Source organism: Hylobates moloch, unplaced genomic scaffold, assembly GCF_009828535.3.
Source record: "Hylobates moloch isolate HMO894 unplaced genomic scaffold, HMol_V3 SCAFFOLD_18, whole genome shotgun sequence".
Lineage (NCBI taxonomy): Eukaryota > Metazoa > Chordata > Mammalia > Primates > Hylobatidae > Hylobates > Hylobates moloch.
This window is the reverse complement of record NW_026652293.1, coordinates 79,808,507-79,833,470: the sequence shown is the minus strand read 5'-3', so window position 1 is coordinate 79,833,470 and position 24,964 is coordinate 79,808,507. Positions and strand designations below refer to the sequence as shown.

General features: G+C 50.8%; 1 protein-coding gene and 1 pseudogene across 6 annotated transcripts in view; one reads left to right on the top strand and one right to left on the bottom strand.

The window, feature by feature from the left end:
• The window catches only part of LOC116457335 (retinal dehydrogenase 2-like), a 27,498-nt pseudogene extending 17,443 nt beyond the window's left edge, over positions 1–10,055 (bottom strand).
• A 4,885-nt stretch (positions 10,056–14,940) lies between these two features.
• The window catches only part of ZNF496 (zinc finger protein 496), a 37,903-nt gene continuing 27,879 nt past the window's right edge, over positions 14,941–24,964 (top strand). For 2 of the 6 annotated variants that reach the window (XM_058430471.1, XM_058430472.1), the window contains exons 1-6: positions 14,941–15,102; positions 16,157–16,372; positions 17,756–17,871; positions 18,221–18,647; positions 18,970–19,153; positions 24,265–24,341. In XM_058430471.1, the coding sequence (XP_058286454.1) occupies positions 18,258–18,647; positions 18,970–19,153; positions 24,265–24,341 (651 nt within the window). In that variant the 5' untranslated portion in view covers positions 14,941–15,102; positions 16,157–16,372; positions 17,756–17,871; positions 18,221–18,257. Of the gene's footprint in view, positions 15,103–15,931; positions 16,015–16,156; positions 16,373–16,580; positions 16,723–17,755; positions 17,872–18,220; positions 18,648–18,969; positions 19,154–24,264; positions 24,342–24,689; positions 24,798–24,964 lie in introns of those variants that run through there. The other 4 variants (XM_058430470.1, XM_032136467.2, XM_032136466.2 and 1 more) reach the window with 4 other exon arrangements.

Below are 24,964 nucleotides of genomic sequence, written 5' to 3'. Positions count from 1 at the left end.
GGCTAATTTTTTGTATTTTTAGTAGAGACGGGGTTTCACCGTGGTCTCGATCTCCTGACCTTGTGATCCGCCCGCCTCGGCCTCCCAAAGTGCTGGGATTACAAGCGTGAGCCACCGCGCCCGGCCAGGGATGGAAGTAAATTCTAATTCAACACACAATAAATGAGCATGCAAAGTAACTTTTTGTTTTTGTCTTTTGAGACAGGGTCTCACTGTGTTGTCCAGGCTGGAATAGAGTGGTGTGGTCTCAGTTCACTGCAACCTCTGCCTCCCAGGTTCAAGTGATTCTCATGCCTCAGCCTCCCAAGTAGCTGGGACCATAAGCCACACCACCACGCCAGGATAATATTTTTTATTATTTTTTTTGTAGAGACGGGGTCTCCCTATATTGCCCAGGCTGGTCTGGAACGCATGAGCTCAAGTGATCCTCCCACATAGGCCTCCCAAAATGCTGGGATTACAGGTGTGAGCCACCACGCCCGGTCCAAACATATGAATCTGGGGGGACATAACTGGAATGAATGTTCATGTCCCCCTAGATTCCTATGTTGAGATCTTAACCCCCATCATGATGGCATTAGGAGGTGGGGCTTTGAGAGGTGATGAGGTCATGAGATGGAGCACTCATAAATGGAATTAGTGCCCTTATAAGAGAGACCCCAGAGAGCTCTACCCACCCCCACCATAGAAAGATAGCCCTCTAGGAACCAGGGAAGGGATCTCCACCATCTGATTAGACCAGCACCTTGATTTTGGACATCTAAGCCTCCAGAAATAAATGTTTGTTCACGTCACCCAGTCTGTGGTACAGGTTGAGTATCCCTCATCCCAAATACTTGGGAGCAGTGGTGTTTTGGATTTTGGATTTTTTTAAATTTTGGAATATTTACAAATACATAATGAGATATCTTGAAGATGGGAACCGAGTCTAAACATCAAATTCATTTTTCTTTCTTTAAAAAAAAAAGCCAGTGTCTTGGTCTGTGGCCCAGCTGGAGTGCAGTGGTGGGGTCACAGCTCGCTGCAGTCTCAAACTCGGGCTCAGCCAGGTGCCATTGTGCCCTTTTTAAAAATGTTTATTGATACAGTCTCCCTATGTTGCCCAGACTGATCTCAAACTCCTGGCCTCAAGCAGTCCTCCTGCCTTAGCCTCCCAAAGTGCTGGGATTATAGGCGTGAGCCACTACACCTGACTCATTTATGTTTTATATACATCTTATAGTTATAACCCAAAGCTAATTTTGTACAACATTTTAAAGAACAGGATATAACCATCACAAGGTCAAGTGTGCCCTTTTCCACTTGTGGCGTCGTCTTTTCTTGTCACTTGGCCAGTGAACCAGAGACTTGCACTTCTCTCTCCTGGCCTTGGGGCTACAGTTTGTCCTTCTCAAATATGCTAACTGAACCCTGCTACCTGTTAAGATGCCCTTAGCCTGATGAGAACCTTTCACTAACACATTGTTGTCTTTTTCATTTGTTTTCAGAGACAGGATTTTGCACTCTTGCCCAGGCTGGATGCAGTGGTGCAATCATAGCTCACTGCAGCCTTGACTTCCCGAGTTTAAACAATCCTTTCAGGGCCGGACGCAGTGGCTCATGCCTGTAATCCCAGTACTTTGGGAGGCTGAGGCAGGCGAATCACCTGAGGTCAGGAGTTCAAAACCAGCCTGGCCAACATGGTGAAATCCTGTCTCTACTAAAAATACAAAAATTAGCCGGGCATGGTGACACGCATCTGTAGTCCCAGCTACTCAGGAGGCTGAGGCAGGAGAATTGCTTCAGCTCGGGAAGCAGAGGTTGCAGTGAGCCAAGATGGTGCCACTACACTCCAGCCTGGGTGATGGAGCAAGACTCTGTCTCAAGAAAAAAAAAAAATCATCTGGAGTAGCTGGGAATCTAGGTGCGAGCCACCATGCCTACTTAATTGTTTTATTATTTGTTTTTTGTAGAGATGGTGCCTATGCTGGTCTTTAACTCCTGGGCTCAAATGATCTGCCCGCCTTAGCCTCCCAAAGTGCTGTGATTACAGGCGTGAGCCACCATGCCTGGCCCTCTTTGTTGCTTGAAAGACCCATTATAACATGTGACGGTGTTTATGAAAAAATTACGATACTACTGATTAAAGAACAGTTAGGCAGACTTTATTCAGGTGGCCAATGGAGATAAGTATAGGGACCACCACAGCAGTGGTTTACAGTGGGGAAGAGAGATTGGGCTCAACTCTGAACACAAGCAAAGGTGGAAATTTATAGCCAGGGAGCAGGGTGGGGGTCAGCAGAAAATTACTAAGAAGAAACACCACGGGCGTGGGGATTCTGGCTAAATGGACCTAACAGGACTCTTGCTGAAGGCAGGCCATGGTGACCAGACATTACCTAGGGGACGATGGAGGACAAGGAACCTGATGAGATATCACAGTGATCAGATACCACATCACCAGAGGCATGATGGAGGATGAGGAACTCAATCAGATATCAGGGTGATCGGTATCAGTGGTGCAGGATTCTGGCTAAACTGACTTAGCAGGATTAGACAATGCAGAGACAAACACAGAAGCCCAAAAATGAGGGCTTGAGAAGAGTTCAGGGAGCATGAGTAGAGTTTGGTGGAGAAAATCTTTGTCAATAGCAGTCCTGCTGTTTTTTTCTTTCTTTTGATACGAAGTTTCCCTCTTGTTGCCCAGGCTGGAGTACAGTGGTGTGATCTCGGCTCACTGCAACCTCTGTCTCCCAGGTTTAAAGGATTCTCCTGTCTCAGCCTCCCAAGTCGCTGGGATTACAGACATCTGACACCACGCCCAACTAATTTTCTGTATTTTTAGTAGAGACGGGGCTTCACCATGTTGGCCAGGCTGGTCTCCAACTCCTGACCTCAGGTGATCCATGTGCCTCCCAAAGTGCTGGGATTACAGGTGGGAGCCACAACACCCGGCCTAGTCCTGCCTTCTTCTAACAGAATAGAGCAGGAATTATCAGAGCATGTGCCTTTCTTGGGGATGCAGGCAAAAAAATCATAAACTCCAGCCTGCAGAGTAAAAACCAAATTCTTTGGCATGGTGTACCGGGGTGCCTCCAGGTCTTATCGCCAAGTCTGTCACACAGTTCCCTCCAAATAGTGTTTTCAAGAGGCTTGGCCAGGCGCGGTAGCTGACACCTGTCATCTCACCACTTTGGGAGGTCGAGGTTGGCAGATTGAGGCCAGGAGTTTGAGACCAGCCTGACCAACATGGCAAAACCCCATCTCTACTAAAATTACAAAAATTAGCCGGGCATGGTGGTGCATGTCTGTAATTCCAGCTACTTGGGAGGCTGAGGAATGAGAATTGCTTGCACCCGGGAGGCAGAGGTTGCAATGAGCTGATTGCACCACTGCACTCCAGCCTGGGCGACAGAGTGAGGCTCTGTAAGGCCACCTTTGTCAGGTCTCTGGATCCCCTTTCTTTTTTTTTTTTTTTTTTTTTGAGACGGATCTTCGTGCACGCGATCTCGGCTCACTGCAAGCTCCGCCTCCTGGGTTCACGCCATTCTCCTGCCTCAGCCTCTCCGAGTAGCTGGGACTACAGGCGCCCACCACCACGCCCGGCTAATTTTTTGTATTTTTAGTAGAGACGGGGTTTCACCGTGGTCTCGATCTCCTGACCTCGTGATCCGCCCGCCTCGGCCTCCCAAAGTGCTGGGATTACAAGCGTGAGCCACCGCGCCCGGCCTTCCCTCTTTCTTTTAAGCTGGTGAATCCCCAATAAGCCTGAAACAAAACTTAAAAGATGCCCCCTTGGAGCCATCCCTGGCTGATGACAGGGCAGGGAAGTCCAGAGCTAATGTGGACCTACTGATTGTCCTGCTAGTTCTTCTCCAAATGCACTGTGCCCTAGTAACCTGTAGGCCGCCCCTCCTGGCTGTGAACACCTCTGTAGGGAATGAAGCTTCTTGTTCTTGGGGTTCAGAAGATGATACCCCAAAATGAAGACCTCAGTAGCAGCCTCAGAAGCAAATTTTCTGACCTTCTCCTGCCTTCCTATCTCTGGCCCCTCATTTTCCCCTGAGGCCAACAATACAAACTAGAATTCTTCTCCAAAGTGAAACCAGAACCCTGTTTTCCCTAAAGCCAGCCATTATACCTAAAAATATTAATCTAACTTCCCCCCACCTTTCTGCATAAAAACTGACCATAAATAAATAATCTGACCTACCTTTTTTGATTGTAGGTCATAAGACCCCACCACCACCATTCCATAGAGGGCCTGCCCCGTAGCCAGAAGAAATGCTGCACAGGAAAGCCAGGAAGAATCTAAGCAGATGCCCTGCCGGGTTTCCCCACTCAGCCTGTCAGCCTTAGATCATGCCCTTTTCCCCAATCATTTCTCTGCATTGCTATCTACACTTTGTTGAACCTCAGCATAAAAATAGTTTTCCGCCAGGTGTGGTGGCTCTCGCTTGTAATCCCAGCACTCTGGGAGGTGAGGTGGGTGGATCACCAGGTCAGGAGTTCAAGACCAGCCTGACCAACATGGTGAAACCCCATCTCTACTAAAAATACAAAAATTAGCTGGGTGTGGTGGCGTGTGCCTGTAATCCCAGCTACTCAGGAGGCTGAGGCAGGAGAATCGCTTGAACCCGGGAGGTGGAGGTTGCAGTGAGCTGAGATTGTGCCATTGCTATCCAGCCTGGGTGACAGAGCGAGACTCCATCTCAAAAAAAAAAAAAAAAATAGATGGTTTTCCCTGTGTCTTTTGGTCTTCATTCTGAAGGCCTCTGAGTCATTTAGTGCTATGAGTCATTAGAACTATGATCGAATAAATCTGTATGCCTTTTCTCCTATTCATCTGAATTTTGTCAGTTGATTTTTCAGCAGACCTTCAGAGGGCAATTCCCTTGGCTGCTACACTGTCTTGTTGGTGGGAGGGGGGACTTATCAGGGAGGCATTTTGTTCCTCTCCCTGGGAGGTGGCCGCCCACCTCTTTGCAGTACTGTCAGTCTCGCTTATTTCATCTTCCGATTGCACCCGTGGGGTTCTCAGGTCATCCAGAATAAGCCCCACTTGCTCACGCCTGAGTGAGGCTGCTCTCTGATTTGATACCCAGTAAATGCCAAGCTGAATTAACTCAGAGGGAAAGAAACAAAGGCACTGAGGTCTGTTGGCAATTATCTCGATATTCCATGAGACAACTCAACAAAAGGCAACCAGAATTCAAAAGAGCTGATGGATCGGAGTTGGGGGACACTGTAAATTTTAACCAGTGAGGTGTGGGAACTAAAAGGCAGGGGAAAAGCTGGTCATGGGGGTGTGTGCCTGTAATTCCAGCTACTTGGGAAAATCACATGGGCCTAGGAGTTCAAGATTGCCTGGGCAATGTGGCAAGACCTCGTTTCAAAAAAAAAAAAAGTGGGCCAGGCGCAGTGGCTCACGCCTGTAATCCCAGCACTTTGGGAGGCTGAGGTGGGCGGATCACAAGGTCAGGAGTTCGAGACCAGCCTGGCCAGCATGGTGAAACCCTGTCTCTACTAAAAATACAAAAAATTAGCCGGGCATGGTGGCAGGCGCCTGTAGTCCCAGCTACTTGGGAGGCTGAGGCAGGAGAATGGCGTGAACCTGGGAGGCAGAGGTTGCAGTGAGCCGAGGTCGTGCCACTGCACTCCAACCTGGGTGACAGAGCTAGACTCCATCTCAAAAAAAAAAAGTGTTGGTGGGTAAAGCTGAAGGTGACAGGCTTCAAGTCTCAGTGCAGGGTTTCAGATTTGTTTACAAGATATTTAATGTGAACAGTCTGGTAAGAATCATTATAAAACAAGCAGAAAAGTAGGATGGCAGCAAGTTTCCTAAGACTGTCAGTCAAGTCAGTGGGTGTTAGAGGAAACAAGCCTCTGTTTGTTTCCTCGGGCTGCTGTCATGATTGCCATAAACTGAGTGGCCTGAAACAACAGAGTCAGAAATCAAGGCATCTTGCAGGGCTATGCTCTCTCCGAAGGCTCTGAGAATGGATCCCTTCTTGCCTCCTCCTAGACTCTGGTGAGTGACAGCCAATCCGTGGTGTTCCTGACCTTGTACACATCCCTCCAGTCTCCGTCTCTAGATAATCTCACATGGCCTTATAGGGACACCTGTCATTGGATGTTGGGCCTACTCTAACTCATGATGACCTTTATTCAGTATCATCTTAACTTGATTACATCTGCAAATATTCTATTTCCAAATTAAGTTCACATTTTCAGGAACCAAAAGTTAGGACATAACCCTTGTTAGGGACACAATTTTACCCATTATAAGACTCTCCCTGCCGCCCCTATTTGCACTTGCAGTGAACTGGGCCTGAAGGAACGAGGATGGAAGAAGATTGGCAAAATTAAAAAAACGGTGGCTACAGAGTGCTAAGGAATTCCTGCAACAGATCATGCTATGCTTATAAGATTTAGTGGCCTGGCATGGTGGCTCACACCTGTAATCCCAAGACTTTGAGAGGCCGAGGTGAGAGGATGCCTTGAGCCCAAGAGTTCGAGACCAACCTGAGCAACATAGTGAGACCCCGCCTCTACAAAAAATTTAAAAACTTAGCAGGGCACGGTGGCACATGCCTGTAGTCCCAGCTACGTGAGAGGCTGAGGTGGCAGGATTGCTTGAGTCCAGGATGTAGAGGCTACAGTGAGCCGTGACTGTGCCACTGCACTCCAGCCTAGGCAACAGAGATCCTGTCTCAGAGAAATAAATAAACAAAATAAAAGACTTAGAGAAAGTACTTGGAATGTTTGGAGACAGAGAGAAATTCAGAATACTTCATGTGGGAGCGCAAATAACTGGCAGGTGGTGTCTGTATTAGGGTTCTTCAGAGAAACAGAACCAGCAGGATACAGATTGAAACAGATAGATGAAGATGGTATTCATTATGGAAACTGGCTTGGATGGTTATAGAGACTGAGAAGCCTCATGATATGCAATCTGCAGGCTGGAGAAACAGGGAAGCTATTGGTGTAACTCTCAGTCCGAGGCTGAAGGCCTAAGAAACTGGGGGGCCACTGTGAGAGTATGAAGCAGCAAGAACCTGGAGCCCCAATGTCTAAGGCCAGGAGAAGGTGGGAGCTCCAGCTCAAGAAGAAAAGAAAATTCCTCCTGCATCTGCCTTTTCATTCTCTCTGGGCATTCAACAGGTTGGATAATGCCAGCCCACATCAGTGAGGGCAAATCTTCATTACTCAGTCTGATTCAAATGCATCTCTTTGGGAAACACCCTCACAGGCACACCTGGAGTTACTGTTTTACCAGCTACCTGGTCATCCCTTAGCCCAGTCAAGTTGACACTGAAAATTAATTATTACAGTGTTCAATGGCAGAAGGGCAGATTAAGACACACTAAAATGAGAAATGTCACACACTGTAAAGTTTAAAAGTTTACATGCAGCTGATAGAGGAGGAAGAAGGACTGTGATGAGCAAGCACCTGCTAAGTGTCTCGGACTCTGCGCTGGGTATTTAAGTGCCAGGTTTTGTTCTATCCACTTGGGCCAAGTGTATCAACAGTTTATGAATGGAAAAATTAACCCATCACCTCCCACCACTTAAGCAACACACATAGCAAGGGGGCAGAAATAGAATTGCCCTGTATGTGGGTCTGACACAGGGAAAATACCCAGGGTAGGGACAGCATGGCTTAAACTGTACCTTAGTGAGCAGGCTGGAGAGAGATGCTGAGACCAGAAGAAGTCTGTGCTCTGAGCTGGAATCAGGACACATATCAGGGTGTGAGATCCAGGAAGAGGTCTGTGCTCTGAGCTGGAATCAGGACACATAACAGGGTGTGGGATCCAGGAAGAGGTCTGTGCTCTGAGCTGGAATCAGGACACATATCAGGGTGTAGGATCCAGGATGAGGTCTGTGCTATGCTATGAGGTGAAATCAGGATATAGGTTAGGGTTTCTAAGTGGGACTGCACAGAAAAAAATAAATCTAAGACACATTGATACTCCCAGACTTTTTATCAATTGGCAAATACTAGATGTGACTAGAGAAATGCAGAGTTGTCAGAGGTAACTTGAATTCCAGAAAATGCTATGGAAAGAGTAAGGTGGCAGGAAGCTGAACAGAACTGAGATTTACTTGTTTTGTTTGAGACAGGGTTTCACTCTGTTGCCCAGGCTGGAGTGCAGTGGCACAATCATGCTCAACTCCTCGGCTCAAGCAATCTTCCTGCTTCAGCCTCCCAGGCAGCTGGGACTACAAGTATGTGCCACCTTGCCCAGCTAATTTTTAAATTTTTTGTGGAGATGGGTTCTTGCTATGTTGCCTAGGCTGGTCTCAAACTTCTGGACTCAAGTGATCCTCCTGCCTTGGTCTCTCAAAGTGCTGGGATTATAGGCATGCGTGAGCCACCACGCCCGGCCAGATACTTTTTAAATTTTCCTAAGTGACATGGCATACTAGGAATAGCTGGACATAAAATTCCAGAACTGTGAATAAGGATGTTTTCCCCCTTTACTAGATCGACCGACACACTGTCCTACAATACCAGAGGATCTGCATTTACTCGCCCAAGAACCAATCACCCCATTTGAGGCCTGCAGCAAACCCTTCTTTTCTGGAAGGCAGAGTCCAAACTCTACTCAGGGATCCAACTTCCTGGGATGGTGGTGAGAATTAGGCAATACAATGCAGATAATATACCTAGCAAATGCTGAACATATTCTGTACAAAGTCTACTTCCCCATCCCTCCCTCATTCAGACACACACACATACCCCTGTAACACTGGGTCCCTGACCACTGTCCTCTTTCTCTGAACATCAGTTTCCCTCCTGAAATTCCAAGGATGCTGGGATTCAATGCATTTAAGGAGCAGACAGCAAAGACGATCACAAAGGATCAAACTCATTCACGGAAACATCTGCAGAACTGTAACCATCAGGGCGTTTCCCTCCTAAGAGCATCAGAACCTCTCCAGGCCGGACGCGGTGGCTCACGCCTGTAATCCCAGCACTTTGGGAGGCTGAGGCAGGCGATCACGAGGTCAGGAGTTCAAGACCAGCCTGACCAACATGATGATACCCCGTCTCTCCTAAAAATACAAAAATTAGCCAGGTGTGGTGGCACACGCCTGTAATCCCAGCTACTCAGGAGGCTGAGGCAGGAGAATCACTTGAACCCAGGAGGCGGAGGTTGCAGTGAGCCGAGATGGCGCCACTGCACTCCAGCCTGGTGACAGAGCGAGACTCCGTCTCAAAACAACAGCAGCAGCAACAAAAACAAAAACCAAAACCTCTCCAGGAGTGAATGTGAGAAAATCTGCAAGATCTGCAAGGACTGAGAAAGGAGAACAGGCAGCCCTGCCTTTCATCAGGCTAAGGAGACAGACGAGTAACCCACTGTGCATTCACAGGACACATGGTTTTCCCCAAGGTCTTGCCAAAGCTTCGAAACGCCACAACATCTGCTTGACAGACGGACTCCTGCTTTCTAATCAAGAACGCCCTAGACCCACTTGCTACACTCATTTATGACTGGGAGAACGCAACGACTAAGGCATCCTTGCCTCCTGACGGCCCATCACCCTCAGTGAACCCCTACTTCTCCTGAGCCCCTCTAAACAACAACCAGTGCAGATGTGACTCCCACTTCCCTGATGCATTATCAATTATTAAAACTTCATACTTCCATGAGGCCTCAACATCACACACAGGCTGTGAGTCCCCCAAGCAACTAGGCACACTGGTGTGATAAGCCTGGTCTCCGCCTCCAGGCCCCCTTCTTGCCTTCCCCCGACTGTGATCCAGCGACATTCCAATGCACCAGTAAAATCTCCTCAGATCTTCTGCTTGTGTGCCCCACCCTGACCCCCCGACACAGTACTCGCCCCGGGTTCTCTTTCTCCACCCCCCACCTGCACTGCAGAGCCTGGGCCCCAGGCTGCCCTCCAACACGGCCCCTGCATGCATGCGGGGCCTCCCTCTCCAGAATCTCGGAGCAGCATAAATCCTGTAATTTCACATCATTCTTTGACTGTAATTGCTGCAGCCACTTGGGAGTGATTCTTAAAGATCCCACGAAGGAGACTTACCCCCACACATATCACACCTGACATCATCCTCCTCCTTCCCTCCCCCTCCTCCTCCTCCTCCTCCATCTGGAGCCAAACCTCGCAAAAATACTTCTCCCATTATCAAGCCATGTTCCAGCCTCCTCTGGGTGCCCTCCCCCGGCTCACTGCATCAAGACAATAAATCTGGTCATTTCAACAAATCTGAAGTTGTCAAGGCACAAGCTTGTCCCTGATGGTCTGGCTGAATAAGCATGAACAACCCAATGCTCAAGAATAGCTCCAAATACCAATGTTTGGGGTCTTTGTTTTATTTTCTTGACTGTAGCATCCAACGCTGATTTCAAGGAAAAAGATGTCATCTCTTTAGTGACAACTTGGCCATTTTTAGAGGTACTTTCACTGGAGCCCCTGAGAGTGGGTTATATCAGTCTACCTGCAAATCTCAAAGTGTTTTTGCTTTTAACAAAAGAAAAAGCCAGGCGCGGTGGCTCACGCTTGTAATCCCAGCATTTTGGGAGGCCGAGGCGGGCGGATCACGAGGTCAGGAGATCGAGACCACGGCGAAACCCCGTCTCTACTAAAAATACAAAAAATTAGCCGGGCGTGGTGGCGGGCACCTGTAGTCCCAGCTACTCAGAGAGGCTGAGGCAGGAGAATGGCGAGAACCCGGGAGGCGGAGCTTGCAGTGAGAGGAGATCATGCCACTGCACTCCAGCCTGGGTGACTCCGCCTCAAAAAAAAAAAAAAAAAGAAAAAAGAAAATAGATGAACAGGCCTCTGTGACAGTTGGGAGGCCTCTATAGTGAGAAAATGTCATCGTGCAAAGCTGTTTCACTGAACAGCTTCTCACTGACCCCTTTCCACAGGCCACAATAAGGGACCAGATTAATGCCTTGCTGTCCACGCCCCCTAGATGTCTGTGACTAACACAGTAAAAACTAGCACTACTATTCCTAGGACTGTTCCTAAAGCCACAGTTTATTGAGTATCTACTATGCCCAGCTTACAACAGAGCTTCTCACGCTGCAAAAAGCACGCAAGTCCCTGGTGCCTGGTTAGCCGCGCAAGCTGTGGTTGGGGCCTGTGGGTTCTGACAGCTCCCAGAGAAGGCAGGTGCGGTTGGTCCAGTGATGGGGCTTCACATATTTGCACACCTGTATTTGTCATCAGTCTACAAGCATGTTATGCGGAATGATGACCTCCTCAGCAGGGGGCAATGTCATGGTGGAATGGCTGCCCATCTGGGGGGCGATGTCACGGTGGAATGGCTGCCCACCTGCAAAGCACTGGGCTTTAGGTTACACATCACCTTTCCCTGTGCACACTTTACTTTCCAGGTTATCTATAATTCACACTTTCCTTTGCTATCGTCCATTCACCTTTCCACTCTGCAAGATGGCCGTCTCACGCCCTCTTCCCCCTGCTCTCACATTTCACCCCCTCTTTCTCTCTGTCACTTAAGGGCCCTGTGTAGCAGTCAGGGTTCTCCAGAGAAACGGAACAAACAGCATGTGGAATGGGGGGAGGGAAGGAGATGGGGGATATAGAGCTAGAGATCAACAGAGAGAGATGAGAGAGAGACTGTTTTCTTTTAAGGAACTGATTGGCTTGCAAGTCTAAAATCTGCAGGGCAGGCTGCAGATCCAGAAAGCCGAGGCTGCAGCAAGTCAGAAGGCACGCCGCAGGGGTAATTCCTTCCTCAGGAGACTGCAGTCTTTGCTCTTACCGCCTTCGACAGATTGGATGAAGCCCGCCCACACTATGAGGGTAACCCGCTGCATTCAAAGTCTACAGATTTATCTATTAATCACATCTAAAAAACAGCCTCACAGAAACAGCCAGACTGGTGTTTCAGCAAAAACTGAGTACCACAGCTAGCCAAGTTGGCTCATAAAATAAAACGTCACACTCGCTCCTTATTTTACTGGAGTGTTGGCAAAGTTGGAAGAAGCCTGCCCCAGGCTCTCCCTGCCCAGATCCTGTGGACCCGCAGCCTTCCCTGCCCTCTGGCTTCCCGTGGGCCCTGGGCGCCAGCCCTCCCTCCTCCAGGCGATGCACTGCAATTTCTCCCATCTTTAAGATGAGACCGTTTTCCTCCACAGGGCTGTATCCACGCTGTCATCTCCCTTCTCCAGAAAGTGCCCTAGCCCAGGAGCTCCACGGTCTGCGTTGCTCGGGGCCTCGCTGCCAGATTCAATGGGCAGTGTTCTTTGCTCATCGGATTTGAAACTGGGGCAGGATTTATCCCCCTGACCTCTTTCTCTCCTTGAAACACAGGTGCTCACTTGGATTCCAGGGCTCCACACCTGCAATTTTCCTTTTATCTCAAGGCGGCAGCAGCTCTCCCTACCCCCTTCTCTTGCCCTCATCCTCCCTCACTTTACTCCTCCTACTTCCCCTTCTCTCCTTTCTCCTCCACTAACCCCTTGGGCTCCCACGGTCCAGGGCTGGCATTTCGCAAGGTCTGCCCTCTCTGGGGCTGCTTCTCAAAACACACTCAACCCTCTCAAGTCCCAACTCCTGCTACATATGGTGACTCCAGATTTCCACCTCCAGCCACAGCTTTCTATCCCAGAGGGTCATCCCCACTTGTCTCCTGGGCATCTGAAAACCAGCAAGTCCCAAATCCACCAATTCAACCCCAAACCGAACCCCTTCCTGGAAACCTGCTTCCTTGCATCTGCCATCTCTAGAGGGCCTGTTCAGTCACCCAGTTTCAGCCCCAGTCACAGCCATTCCTCACTCCTCTAACACAGGCAGCATGCCTTCAACACAGAGCCTGGATTGGGCCTACTGTTCACCAGCTGTGCCTCCACCAGTCAACTCCAGGAAGCGAGCATCTCCTGCCTGGATCTCTACAGTGATTCCTAACAGGGACTCTGCTTCATCTGTTCCGCACAGTGATCTTGATAAAATCAAGATTCCGTTAGGCCACACTCCTGCTTGAAACCCTCTAATGACTGTAAAACCCGGTGACCTGGTTCCAGCCTCACCATTCTCGCACTATTCCTCTGCCCAGCTGAGCAAGCACACGCTGTTTCCTCTGCTGGAATACTCTTCCCACACACCTCTGCTCGGGGCCCCTCACCTGCTCTCCACTCAAACGTCGCCTCCTGACAGAGGCCCTACCTGAACATCCCCAGCACACTCTTCCCCACCATGTTGTATTTCTTTCATGACACCTATCACCAATGGCGTTACATTGCAGAATCGCTGATTTATTATTTGATTCCCCTCCCAACTCCTTGGATCGTTCTTCTATGGTCTCCCCATGGATGGAATAATCATTGGCACATAGCAAACATTTCATAAAAACAGATACAATTGGCAATATTACATTCATACAAACTGAATACACGCACACATTGGGCACGATGATGGTGCAGTCCTTGAGCAGGATTTACAGGCCGGGTCCTCTTCCCGATGCTTCACCCGTGGTATCTGATACAACCCCACTTCGTCCAGAGGCGAATACCTTCCCCACGGGCTCCTGTGCCCCACCCAGCTCTATACCATCCCTCTCCTCTCATTCACCGGCCACCTTGCTTTGCACCGCTCCCCCTTAGGGCCTCTGCTGTCAAGGTGGTCTCCATGTGTCAAACGGGGACTCTGATCAACTACTTCATCTCAAATACCACCTTCACAGTGAGGCCTGCCTGCCCAACTCTTTACTACCATGACTGTCACCAGCCCCTCCCCAGCACTCCTGACTTCCTGATGCCTCTCCACTTCCCTTTTTTTCTGTAGCACAGGTCAAAGAGAGCAGGTCATGTTACTGATTTTGCTTCCTCCAATAGCCAGTTGTGTTCACAGATGTACCTGAGCACCTGGAAGGCTGGCTGCCTAGCACTCATAAATGCACAGTAGGTACTTGGTATAGGTTTGCTGAATGACTGAATCTTTGATCCCGCACAACCATCAAATGAGGTAGACAGCATCATCCCTGTTTTCTGGATGAGGAAACTGAGGTACAGAAAGGTTATGTAGGCCTGAGGTCACCTGGCTAGGAATTGATGGGGCGGGATTTAATCCAGGTGCCTGACTCCCGAACTTTGACTCTTAAGCCCTGTTTTGAGCTAAATGCAGCAGCAGCATAAACAGCCCGTTTTGTGCCTCAAAAGGTGAACAGTGAGAGGCACAGCTGGGCAGGGACGTGTCAGGTCAGGGGAAGAAACTGAATTGGGTGGTGGGGATTAACCGGATGCTGTCTGCCAGCAATTTCTGCCTCCTGCGTTTTATCTGCTTTAGGGTTGCAAGGGGCAGAGCTATGAACACGGATGCCCACTCAACAGCCAGTTCCTGGGCCAATCACAGGGTTGGGAGCTGTGGCACCAGGGCTCCGGAACCCCACAGACTAGGATGTTTGCCAAAGCACCTAAGCCCTACCAGCCTTTGATGACCCCTGGGTTCCTCCCAGTTCCTCTCCTCCATGTCACGGTTCCTGGCTGGTGTTCCTGAGAGTGGGCTGTACATGAGTTCTGTAAATGCCAGTCCAGTTAAGACAAAGGGGGTGGCTCCCACTTGTACCTGTAGGCTCCAGCTAAGATCTGTGTTGCCTTGCCCGGCATCTGGCTGTTATCTGGGAAACAATCACTGTTCACAAACAAGGGCTTCACTCCTTTGCTTGCTCCATCTCCTGCTAAAGTCAGAATATGAACACTGACGAACAGCGGCTCCCAGTAACTCTGCTAGTCAGAAGCGATTATTCCAGCAGTTCAGAGGAGGAAGTGGCCGTGCCCAGGGCCACGGGACTAGAAGAGCAATGGAGCTAAAGGATCCTGCGCCTCAGTCCAACCAGCTTGTTCCCGCTTACTCAGCAGGGCCACTTTCTCTGGAGAAACTGATTTCCTTCTGCTTGCCCTTGAAAGGGGATCCGAAGGAAATCGGAGCTACCGGTAGTAGCTACCCTCCGGAAGATGGAGAATCTTCTCCACCTTCTCCTCTGCGTAGGAGAATCCAATTTCGGTGCAAAGCAGATGGAGAAGGGGCCATGGGAATCAGGCCTGCTCAGGGACGGGGTTCGCACTTTCTCTCAAGCTCTGGAGCCCGAAAAATGAGCATTCCCCGGGGACGACCCATGTAAGAATTTGGGCTATATTCAGCATAGTGTAGCGGCCGGCAGCCCTGTCTCGGGGTGGGGTCCGGAGGCCCTCATTTCTGCTTGCCCCTCACTGCCACATAACCTTGGGTCTGAGCCCCTCATCCTCTCCCTCCGCCACTGTGCACAGCGGCAACCGTGTTCACTTCAGTGAGCAACGAGCCCCGTGACCCCCACTCAGGGCCAGGACTCACGGCAGCCCCTCTGCGCAACCCCCAGGGTCGTCCCGAGGCTCGGAGTGGCCTCCGGATGCGCGGCCTTTCCTAACCCGGGGACTCCGCACGTGGGCGCCAGGCCCGGAAGGCGCGGGTGTGAGCGCTACCTTCGGCGTCCCGCAGCGGCAGGAGGGGCTGGGCGGCCCGGGCTTCGGCTGGCGGGGGCGGGGGGGGGGGGGTCGCCTGAAATGAGGCGGCCGACTGCGCGCGGGGCCTCCTCGCTCCGCTCCATCCCGCACCCCCAATGCCAGCTTCCATCCCCAGCCGCGACTCCCGGTCGGCCGTTCCGGGCGTCCACTGGCCCGCGCGTCCTGGGGGCGCCGGAGAAGAACAACGGAGAAAAGAGCCCCGGGCCGACCTTCCGGACAGGCAGGCCCGCGGGGAGGCCCGGGCGCGGCGACGTGGCTGACCCACAAAGCCCCCGGCCCGGCGGCCAGGCCCAGGCGCGCGCGGAGCGGGGCGGGCCGGGGGTGTCGGATGTCACCCCCAGCGCACACCTCGGCCGGGGGGCGGGGGAGCGAACCACTGAGATGCGGAGACCTCCCCAGTCCTAGAGCGGAGCAGGAAGTGTCCCAGGGGAGGGAGCCGGAGGGCTCCGGCCTTTCCTTTTCTCGGCGTCCGGCGGGCTCCCGCGGCGGCCAGGCCTGCGCCGCCCGCCAACAGGGACGCGCCGCGGCGGTGAGTGCACCCCGGCTCCCGCGGCCGGCCCCGCCCCGCCCTCCTCGGCCCGCGCCCGGCCTCCGCGGCGCCGCCTCCCGGCCCAGAGCCCAGCGCTCAGGAAGGTGCGGGCGGGGGAGAAAGCAACACCATTGTTTTTCAGGCGCCTCCATTTGCCCCCGAGCCGAGCCGTGGCTTTCCGGATGATCGGGAGACGCGGTCTGGACGGGCCGGGAAAGGAGCCGGGCGCCTGCGGAGACCCCGCCTCAGCGAGTACGCCCGGCCGGGCGGGCTGGGAGGATGAGGACGGCTGCCCTGGACTTCCGCCGCCACAGGAGGGCTTTCGGCCGGACGCCGGGAGGGAGCTCCAGGCTGTGAGGTGAGGAGTCCGGAGCTGGCGAGACGGGAGACGCGCGTGTGAGAGAGACCGAGGGCGCGGAGGGCGGGCTCCCCCTTCCCTGGCCCACAGCGACCTTCTCCTTCCCTTTCTGCCGATCCAGCTCAGTCCCTCCTCCGCGAAAGGCTGGGAGCTCGCTCCGCCCCTGCGGGGCCCTCCTCCGCCTCACTCACGTTAGTTCATTCATCAGGCGTCTCCTCTGAGCCTCCGACGCGCCAGGTGCCGCCGTGACAAAGACGGACGCTGCCGTCTGGTTGGAGACGATCCGAGTGGCAGCCCGGGTGGGCGCCGGTGCTGCGGGGGGCGGACCTGAGTAGTCCTGGGCGCTGCAGGTGTGTGATGGGCGCCGCAGGGTGCCGCCGAGCAGGGCGGGCGGGGCCCACGCCGGGCTCCAGGGCTCCAGATGCCGGAGCCGCCCTGGAAGGGAATCCGGTGGTGGGGAGCGCTGTAATGCGTCCAGCCCGACGCCTCCACGGCCCCCATATGCCTTTCTGTGTATGTTGTTACTTTGGAAAGCAAAGAGATTCAGAGCAGTGGGTGTTTCTGGAACCACTCAGTTGTTTGGTAGCTTTTCTGGCATCACTTGTCTTCCTGTGAAATGGGAGTAAGGCCCGAGTCCCCCTTCCCACCTGGTGAGCTCTTGGAGGTTAAGACGAGGCCACGCTGGACAACCTCGTGCAGATGGGGGAGTGGCAGGCACTGCCGGTCCTAAGGATCACAGAGGCCTGATGGCAGAGAAGGGCACTGTGAGTGTCCCCATGTGCCCTTTCATGGGCCCAGTGTTCTAAAGTGGGAATCATGAACACCAGCCAGGTATACTGGTTGCTGGTCTCTTTTGCCACCCTAGTTGTGGCAAAAGTGTCGGCTAGTTGTCTGCATACCAGCGTGGAGGTGTAGGGACCCCTGAGTCCCACCTTGGGGGTGTGGCAGCTGCAGTGTCCAGGGGTTCTTTGAGGTCAGCTGTGCAGTGACGGACCCACTCTTCTGTCCTGGCCGAGGAAGGGCTTTGGCGGGTGTGCCATTGCCTTGAATGTGGTTTGAAGAGGGCAAGGATAGAGAATAGGGTGGAGGCGAGGTTGAAGGTCAGGGCAGAGTTGGCAGAAGGCTCATAGGAAACCACTGATAACTTCTAAATGCAGTGTTATTTGTCCCTGGTAGACTGCATGTAGCTGTCTCGTGATATTCCCTGTCTCTGGCTGTTTTCCCTTGCCTCCCATTGCAGACTCTGCTGGGCAAAGCTGATTCTGGCTGGGTTGTCCATCCAGCACGCAGCACCATCAGCCCTCTGCCACCAGAAGGGTGGATTTTCCATTCCTGGATGTGCTTGAAGGCTCATCCGATGCATGTCTGTCTTTGTCGTTCCAGCTCCATTTGTAAAGGTCTTAAGGACAAGAACAGCGACTTCGGCTCCAGAGCTTCAAGATAGTGGCCTGCCTGGCCTGCCCATCTTGGGTCTCTCCAGGAGGACCCAGCCACTCAAGGTACCAGAGCGTCTTGATTACATCTGCATGTGGCGCTGTTGGTTTCTTGGGATGCTCAAAACAGCAGTGTCACGCTGAAATGCCACCATTTTCTCCCAGATTTCCTGTCTTGTTCATCCAGTCACCCGCTTACGGGAATCCACACGTAATGGTACTGATGGGGGGAGGGTATGTTTCTGTCTGTTTCATCCTGTGTGTAAAGACCAGCCACACCAACACTCCCTACCTTTCCCAGGGCTTCTCCAAAGGGCTGGTCTCTGAGGGCATTGACAGTTTCCTTGTCACTGTCCCCCAGAAATGACCACAGGAGACCAGAACACTGAAGCCAGTGATTTCTGTTTGGAAATAGGGTCGTCTTCTGCTGCTGACCCCCATCAAATCCCATCATGCCCACAGCCCTGTGCCCCCGAGTCTTGGCTCCGAAGGAGAGTGAGGAGCCCAGGAAAATGAGGAGCCCACCTGGAGAGAACCCTAGCCCCCAGGGGGAGCTTCCCAGCCCCGAGTCCTCTCGGCGCCTCTTCCGCCGTTTCCGCTACCAGGAGGCGGCGGGCCCCCGGGAGGCCCTGCAGCGCCTCTGGGACCTGTGCCGGGGCTGGCTGCGGCCTGAGAGGCACACCAAGGAGCAGATTCTGGAGCTGCTGGTGCTGGAGCAGTTCCTGGCCATCCTTCCCCGGGAGATCCAGAGCTGGGTGCGGGCACAGGAGCCTGAGAGCGGAGAGCAGGCTGTGGCCGCGGTGGAGGCACTGGAACGGGAGCCCGGGAGACCCTGGCAGTGGGTGAGTAGAAGGGGTGGGGCTGGGACGGGTAGAGATCTGGTACTTAGACACTTTGGCTGGGCCATGCATGCGCTGGCTGGGGAATGAGGAATTCCATCGAGAGCCATGTACTTTGGTTAGGCCCAGACTAGAGTTTCCTAAGAAAGCCAGTTTTACTCCCTGAAGGCTCTAATTTGGGCATGATAGTGTCATGCCCCTTTACAGCCCAGTCCAAGGCCTAAGTTGAGCCTTTGATGGTCAGCTGTGGAGTGGATGGTCACCAGGCCCAGGGAGAGATGGGACCTCTTCACCTAGCCCTGAAAAGCTCTCTCTGGGATTGCAGCTCAAGCACTGTGAAGACCCTGTGGTGATTGATGATGGGGACAGCCCTCTGGACCAGGAGCAGGAGCAGCTGCCGGTAGAGCCCCACAGCAACCTTGCAAAGAGCCAAGATGCCCAGCCCATAGCCCTGGCACAGTGCCTGGGGCTCCCAAGCAGACCACCAAGCCAGCTCAGCGGGGACCCAGGTATGCAGCCCAGGGGAGTGTAGCAGGGGTGATCTGGGGGAGCACACAGCCCATACTGTGCACTGGGTGTGGTTTTTGTTAAGCTGATGGCTTTTTCATCAGCAGTTTTCTCCTGTCCACGAGGAGCTGTGAGCTGTTGTCAGGGTCTGAGTCCCTTCCTAGAGCAATTAAATGAGAACCTCATCAGGATGTTTGTCCTCTTCATGGTTCTAGATCCTCTCAGAGCTAACTCTTCTGTAGGTGGGTATCATGGAGGTGGTGCCCTCTCATCTCTCTGAGGGTGCATCTCTGCAGGATTTGTCAGTTTGATGACAGCTAGGGCCTGCCGGTGTACAGCTAGGGCCTGCTGCATGACTGGAGCGTGGCCGTGTCTTGTCTCTTGGAACCTCTGTTTCGTTGGCGAGACAACTGTTTACGGGAGCATTGTCATGCTGCAAAGAGGTATAGAAATATTTTGGGGGACACAGGGTGGTATCTAGTGTGTGGGGCCAGAACATCAGCTAGACATGATTTGAGTATGTATATGAAGTACATGGTGGCTACAGGAAAGTAGTTTTTTCGTCAGATAAACTTAGATTTGAATCTTCTGGGTATGACCTGAGGCATGCTTCTAAACTCTGAAAGCCTCAGTTTCTTCCTCTGTCCAGCAGAGATAGTAATTACCCTTTTTGGGGTTTTTGGACAATTAAACGAGATACAACCTATAAAAGGTTGAGCACAAGGCTTGAGGTGCCCAAAACTTTAAGTACATATCATGGGAAACCAGCGCCCTTGGGTCAAAGGAAGTCTGGCACATGGGTTCCTCTGGGTGGACTTGCCACGGTGCTCTATAGGTACAGTGGAAAGAGTGTCTGGGGGGCCGGGGGGCTTTCTTATGACTCTGGGTGGACTTGCCACAGTGCTCTATAGGTACAACGGAAAGAGAGTGTCTGGGGGGCCAGGGGAGACTTCTTATGACTTGCAGAAGTTGTGTTTGGCATTACAATAAGCTTTTCAGTAATAAAACCAAAATGCCTATTAAATTTCTGTGTTGGAAAAACTATAGTGACTTCTGTACAACTCACATAAACTCTTCAGCCTTTTCTTGCTTATAAGTCAAGATTGGCGTGTTGTTGGCTGCCATAACAAAGTACCACGGACTGGATGGCTTATGTAACAGAAATGTATTCTCTCACAGTTCAGGAGGCTGGAAGTCTGAAGTCAAAGTATCAGCAGCCTTGGGTTCTTCTGAAGCCTCTCTCCTTGGCTTGTAGACATGCCTGATATTAACACTAAGAGAAGTTTGCAGATAGACATTTAGAAGGAGCTAGGGGCTGGGCGCGGTGGCTCACACCTGTAATCCCAGCACTTTGGGAGGCCGAGGCAGGCGGATCACCTGAGGCCAGGAGTTTGAGACCAGCCTGGCCAAGATGGTGAAACCCCATCTCTACTAAAAATACAAAATCAGTTGTGTGTGGTGGTGGGTGCCTATAATTCCAGCTTTTCGGGAGGCTGAGGCAGGAGAATCGCTTGAACCTGGGAGGCAGAGATTGCAGTGAGCTGAGATCACGCCATTGCGTTCCAGCCTGGGTAAAAACAGTAAAACTCCATCTCAAAACAAAACAAAACAACAAAAAAAGAAGGAGCTAGGAGGGGAAGTCTCTTATGCCACTGGCTCTCTTTGGGACCCGTAAAAACCTGTGAATATCCGGCCCTGAAAGCTGACAACAAGCTTTGTGCCAGGACTCTTGATGACAGGCGATTTTCTTTCAGGGAAAGGAAGAGGAAGATGTTTACGCTAAGAGAAGTTTGCAGAGGAGGTGTAACAGACACCTTCTCTCTCTGGGTCTCTTTACATGGTCTTTCCTTTGTGTGTGTGTGTGTGTCTTAATCTCCTCTTCTTATAAGTACACCAGTCCTGTTGGATTAGGGCCCACCCATATGACCTGATTTTATCTTAATGACCTCTTCAAAGACCCTATCTCCAAATATCAGTCGCATTCTGAGGTACCTAAGGGTTAGGGCTTCAACATAGGAATTTGAGAGGGGTATAACTTAGCCTGTAACAACAGGCATAAGGGAAGCAGCCAGTCGCCCACATAATGCACGTGCAAGTAGCTTGGGTTATGCAGGAAGTGGGGGGCTGTGAGAGGCCTTGTAGTGGGGTCTGGGAAGGCATGCAGGTGGAGGGGAAGAAGTTTCAGGAACTACAGCAGCCTGTGCGGTTGCTTCTTGATAAAGTTCTGAGATAAGCCAGCAACCACAGATGGGCTTTAGGAAAACAGGGCCAGCTGTCCCATTTCCATGAGCAATAATCAGTAGGCAAAGTAGGTATGATGAGAGTTAGCAATCAGGAAATCCTTAACTATTGGGACAATTAGTCATTGGAATGCACTACCTGTCAGAGCTGTATAGTTCCTCGTCTTGAAGACCTTCCCCAAAAGCTAGATTTCATGTGGGGTCTGCACTCTCCGAAGTGATTCTCGAAAGGGTCCATGTATTCATTTACTGGGGCCAAAGGTAGGGTGGGACTACATATTCATATATATATACACATGAATATCTGGGACAGCTACATATCCCAGAAGGTGGCAGGTGTGAGGAAGCAGAGCTAAAATACCACCTCCCAGCCAGGCATGGTGGCTCACGCCTATAGTTCCAGCTACTCAGGGGGCTGAAGCAGGAGGATCGCTTGAGGCCAGGAGTTTGAGACCAGCCTGGGCAACATAGCGAGAACCCCCCTCTAAAAAATAAAACACCCCCTCTGGGAGATGTCGGTCAAAGAGTACAAAGTTTCCATTAGCTAAGATGAATAAATTCTGGAGATCTATGGTACAGCATGGTGATGTTGATTAAAAATAATGCATCTTATACTTGAAAATTGCTAAGAAAGTAAGAAATGTTCTCATCACAAAAATATATGAGGTGTAGATTTGTTAATTAGCTTAATTTAATCATTTCACAGTGTATAGTTATCACACTGTACAGTTTTCGTACACAAAATACATACAATTTTTGTCAATTATACCTTAATAAAACTGGGAGGCAAAAGTAAGTTAAAGATGAAGATAGAAACTTAAAATAGAACATAAGCACAGAAAAATACCACCTCCTCAAATCTATGCCCATCCAGCCTGAGCTTCCCTTCAGACACAGTGAAGAGGCTGCCTTCCACTGAGACCCCTAGAATGGCACTGCCATCTGTGTTGGGTTCCTGGCCCCGTCCTTTGTTCCACACAGCCGCTCCTGCAGCTGCTGTTTCCTGCAGGCTTTGAAAGGCCAAGGACACTGGCCCCTGGGGTTTGCTTTGATAATGACTTAACATGTGACCTGGGGTTAACCAGTAGACTATAGCACAGCTCTCCGAGTCTTAATCTGAGAAAGGAGTACCTTTTGAAACACAGAGCTCATTTTTACATGGCTGCACTGTTGGCAGGGGATATGGCTCATGGCAGAAGCCTGAACAAGGGGTAGTTTCCAATTCCAGGAGAGAAGAGTGGCAGAGTCCCTGGTAGCCCAAAATAAGGCTGCTGAGATACCGTGTCAAATGCTCTCTCAGGAGTACCTACAGTGGTAACAGTTTTCCTTTTTTGTTTAATTTCTGTTTTCAAATTGACAAAAAATTGTATGTATTTATGGTGTACAGTGTGATGTTTTGATATCTGTACACATTGTGAAATGATTAAACCAAGCTAATTAGCTGGGCATGGTGGCACACCTGTAGTCCCAGCTACTCAGGAGGCTGAGGTAGGAGGATCCCTTGAGCTCAGGAGTTCTATTCCAGCCGAGGCAACATAGTGAGACCAGTCTCTTAAAAAAAAAAAAAAAGTCAAGCTAATTAATATAATGCATTACCTCATATACCTATCCTTTTTCTGTGTGTGGTGAAAATACTTCAGATCTACCCTCTTAGCAATTTTCAAGTACACAGTACGTTGTTACTGCCTGTAGTCACCATGTTGTGCAGTAGGACTCCTGAGCTTACTCCTCTCAAAAGTGTACTGAAATTTTGTACACTTTGACCAATGTCTCCCCAGTCCCCTCATTCCCGAGCCTCTGGTAACCAGCATTCTGATCGCTGCTTCTATGAGTTCAACTTTTTTAGAGTCCGCATTTAAGTGAGAACATGCAGTATTTCTCTTTTTGTGTCTGGCTTATTGCTCGTAGCATGTCTTTCAGTTCATCCATGTCACAAATGACAGGATTTTCCTTTTTTTTTTTATGGAGTTCCACAGTAATTCTGATTGCCAACAGCCCTTACCTTTTTTTTTTTTTTTTTTTTTTTTTTCCATTTGAGACAGAGCCATGTTCTGTCACCCAGGCTGGAGTGCAGTGGTGCAGCTGTGGCTCACTGCAGTCTCCATCTCTCAGGCTCAAGCAATCCTTCTGTTTCAGCTTCCCAGTTTTTTTATTTTTAGTAGAGATGAGGTCTCGCTATGTTGCCCAGACTGGTCTTGAACTCCTGAGCTTAAGCAATCCTCCCACTTTGGCTTCCCAAAAAGCTAGGATTACAGGCATGAGCCACCACATCCAGACCCTAAGAGTACTTGTAGATTCCTCAACTCTACGGCTTTTTCTTTTTCTTCTTTTTTTTTTTTTTCTTTTTAAGTAACAAATACTCTGTGTTGTCCATGCTGGTCTGGAACTCCTGGGCTCAAGTGATTCTCCCACCTCAGTCCCCAAAATAAGAATAGCTGAAATTACAGGCATGTACCACCACACATGGCTAAACTCCATAGAGTTTTAACCTTTATTTTCCCATAGTTTGGATAACAATGGTGAGGTCCGGGGACCTACCCGAGGTGAAAGAGTTCATTTAATTGACCGTGCCATCATGAACCCAGGCACTTTCTGTTATAGCCCCCCTTGTTATATCTGGAAACAAAGTCGCAGCAATCTTTGTGGTTTACAGAGTGCTTTTCATGTGCATCATTTTGTAATCCTCATTTTACAGTTAAGTACAGAGACTGGGGTTTTATGAAAAGCACCATTAAACAGTTTCCTGTTGGTGCCTCTCTTGTGATTTTCTTTGCTACCAAAATGGAAATGAAGAGCCGCGGGAAGCTCAGAAGGTATCAGCACCAGGCCTGGCCCTGGCCCGCTTTAGGACACCATTTTCTGATCTCTTTCAGTTCTGCAAGATGCTTTCCTTCTTCAGGAAGAGAATGTGCGGGACACACAGCAGGTGACCACCCTCCAGCTACCCCCGGTGAGTGGTTTCTACAGGAGCCCTTGAAAATCCCGTGTTTGCCTCTGTAGGCTACAGGGCAGCTTTCCTAGGACCCCAGCCAGCTTTCTGACTGCCACACAGGATGTTCAGTCCCAGCCCAGAAAAGCTAAAATAGGCAGAGCGTGAGCTTAAGAGACGCCCCATTTCTCCTCCTGCCCTGTGGTCCCAGCCGCTCACTGGGTTGACTGTCATCAGGCCACCTTCAGGAAGCTTTGTGCAGATGATAGCAGAAAACAAAGGCCCGTGAGTCCCCATTGATGGGCCTCTCAGCATGTCTAAGTTCCCCTCTTGTGAAAAAGGAGATCTCTCTGCTCTTTTATTTTACAGAGAATTTTTCAATTTAATAATCATCGCAGCAATGGTTATATTTTAGAAATGTTAGGAAGTGGAGGGAAGAAAGCACAGATAATTTCAGTCCTGTCACAGATCTACGTGGTGAGTCATTCCAGAATTTCCTCGAATGTTCTCGTTCGTGTTTTTGTGTGAGACTTGCTTACTCGGGCGCTCTGAGGAGTCAGAGTCAGGGCTGGGGGCTGGTCCAGCAGGTGATCTTACTCGCCTCTCTCTAGCCCAGTTGCTGCCTTTGGCCATGTTTTCTGGCC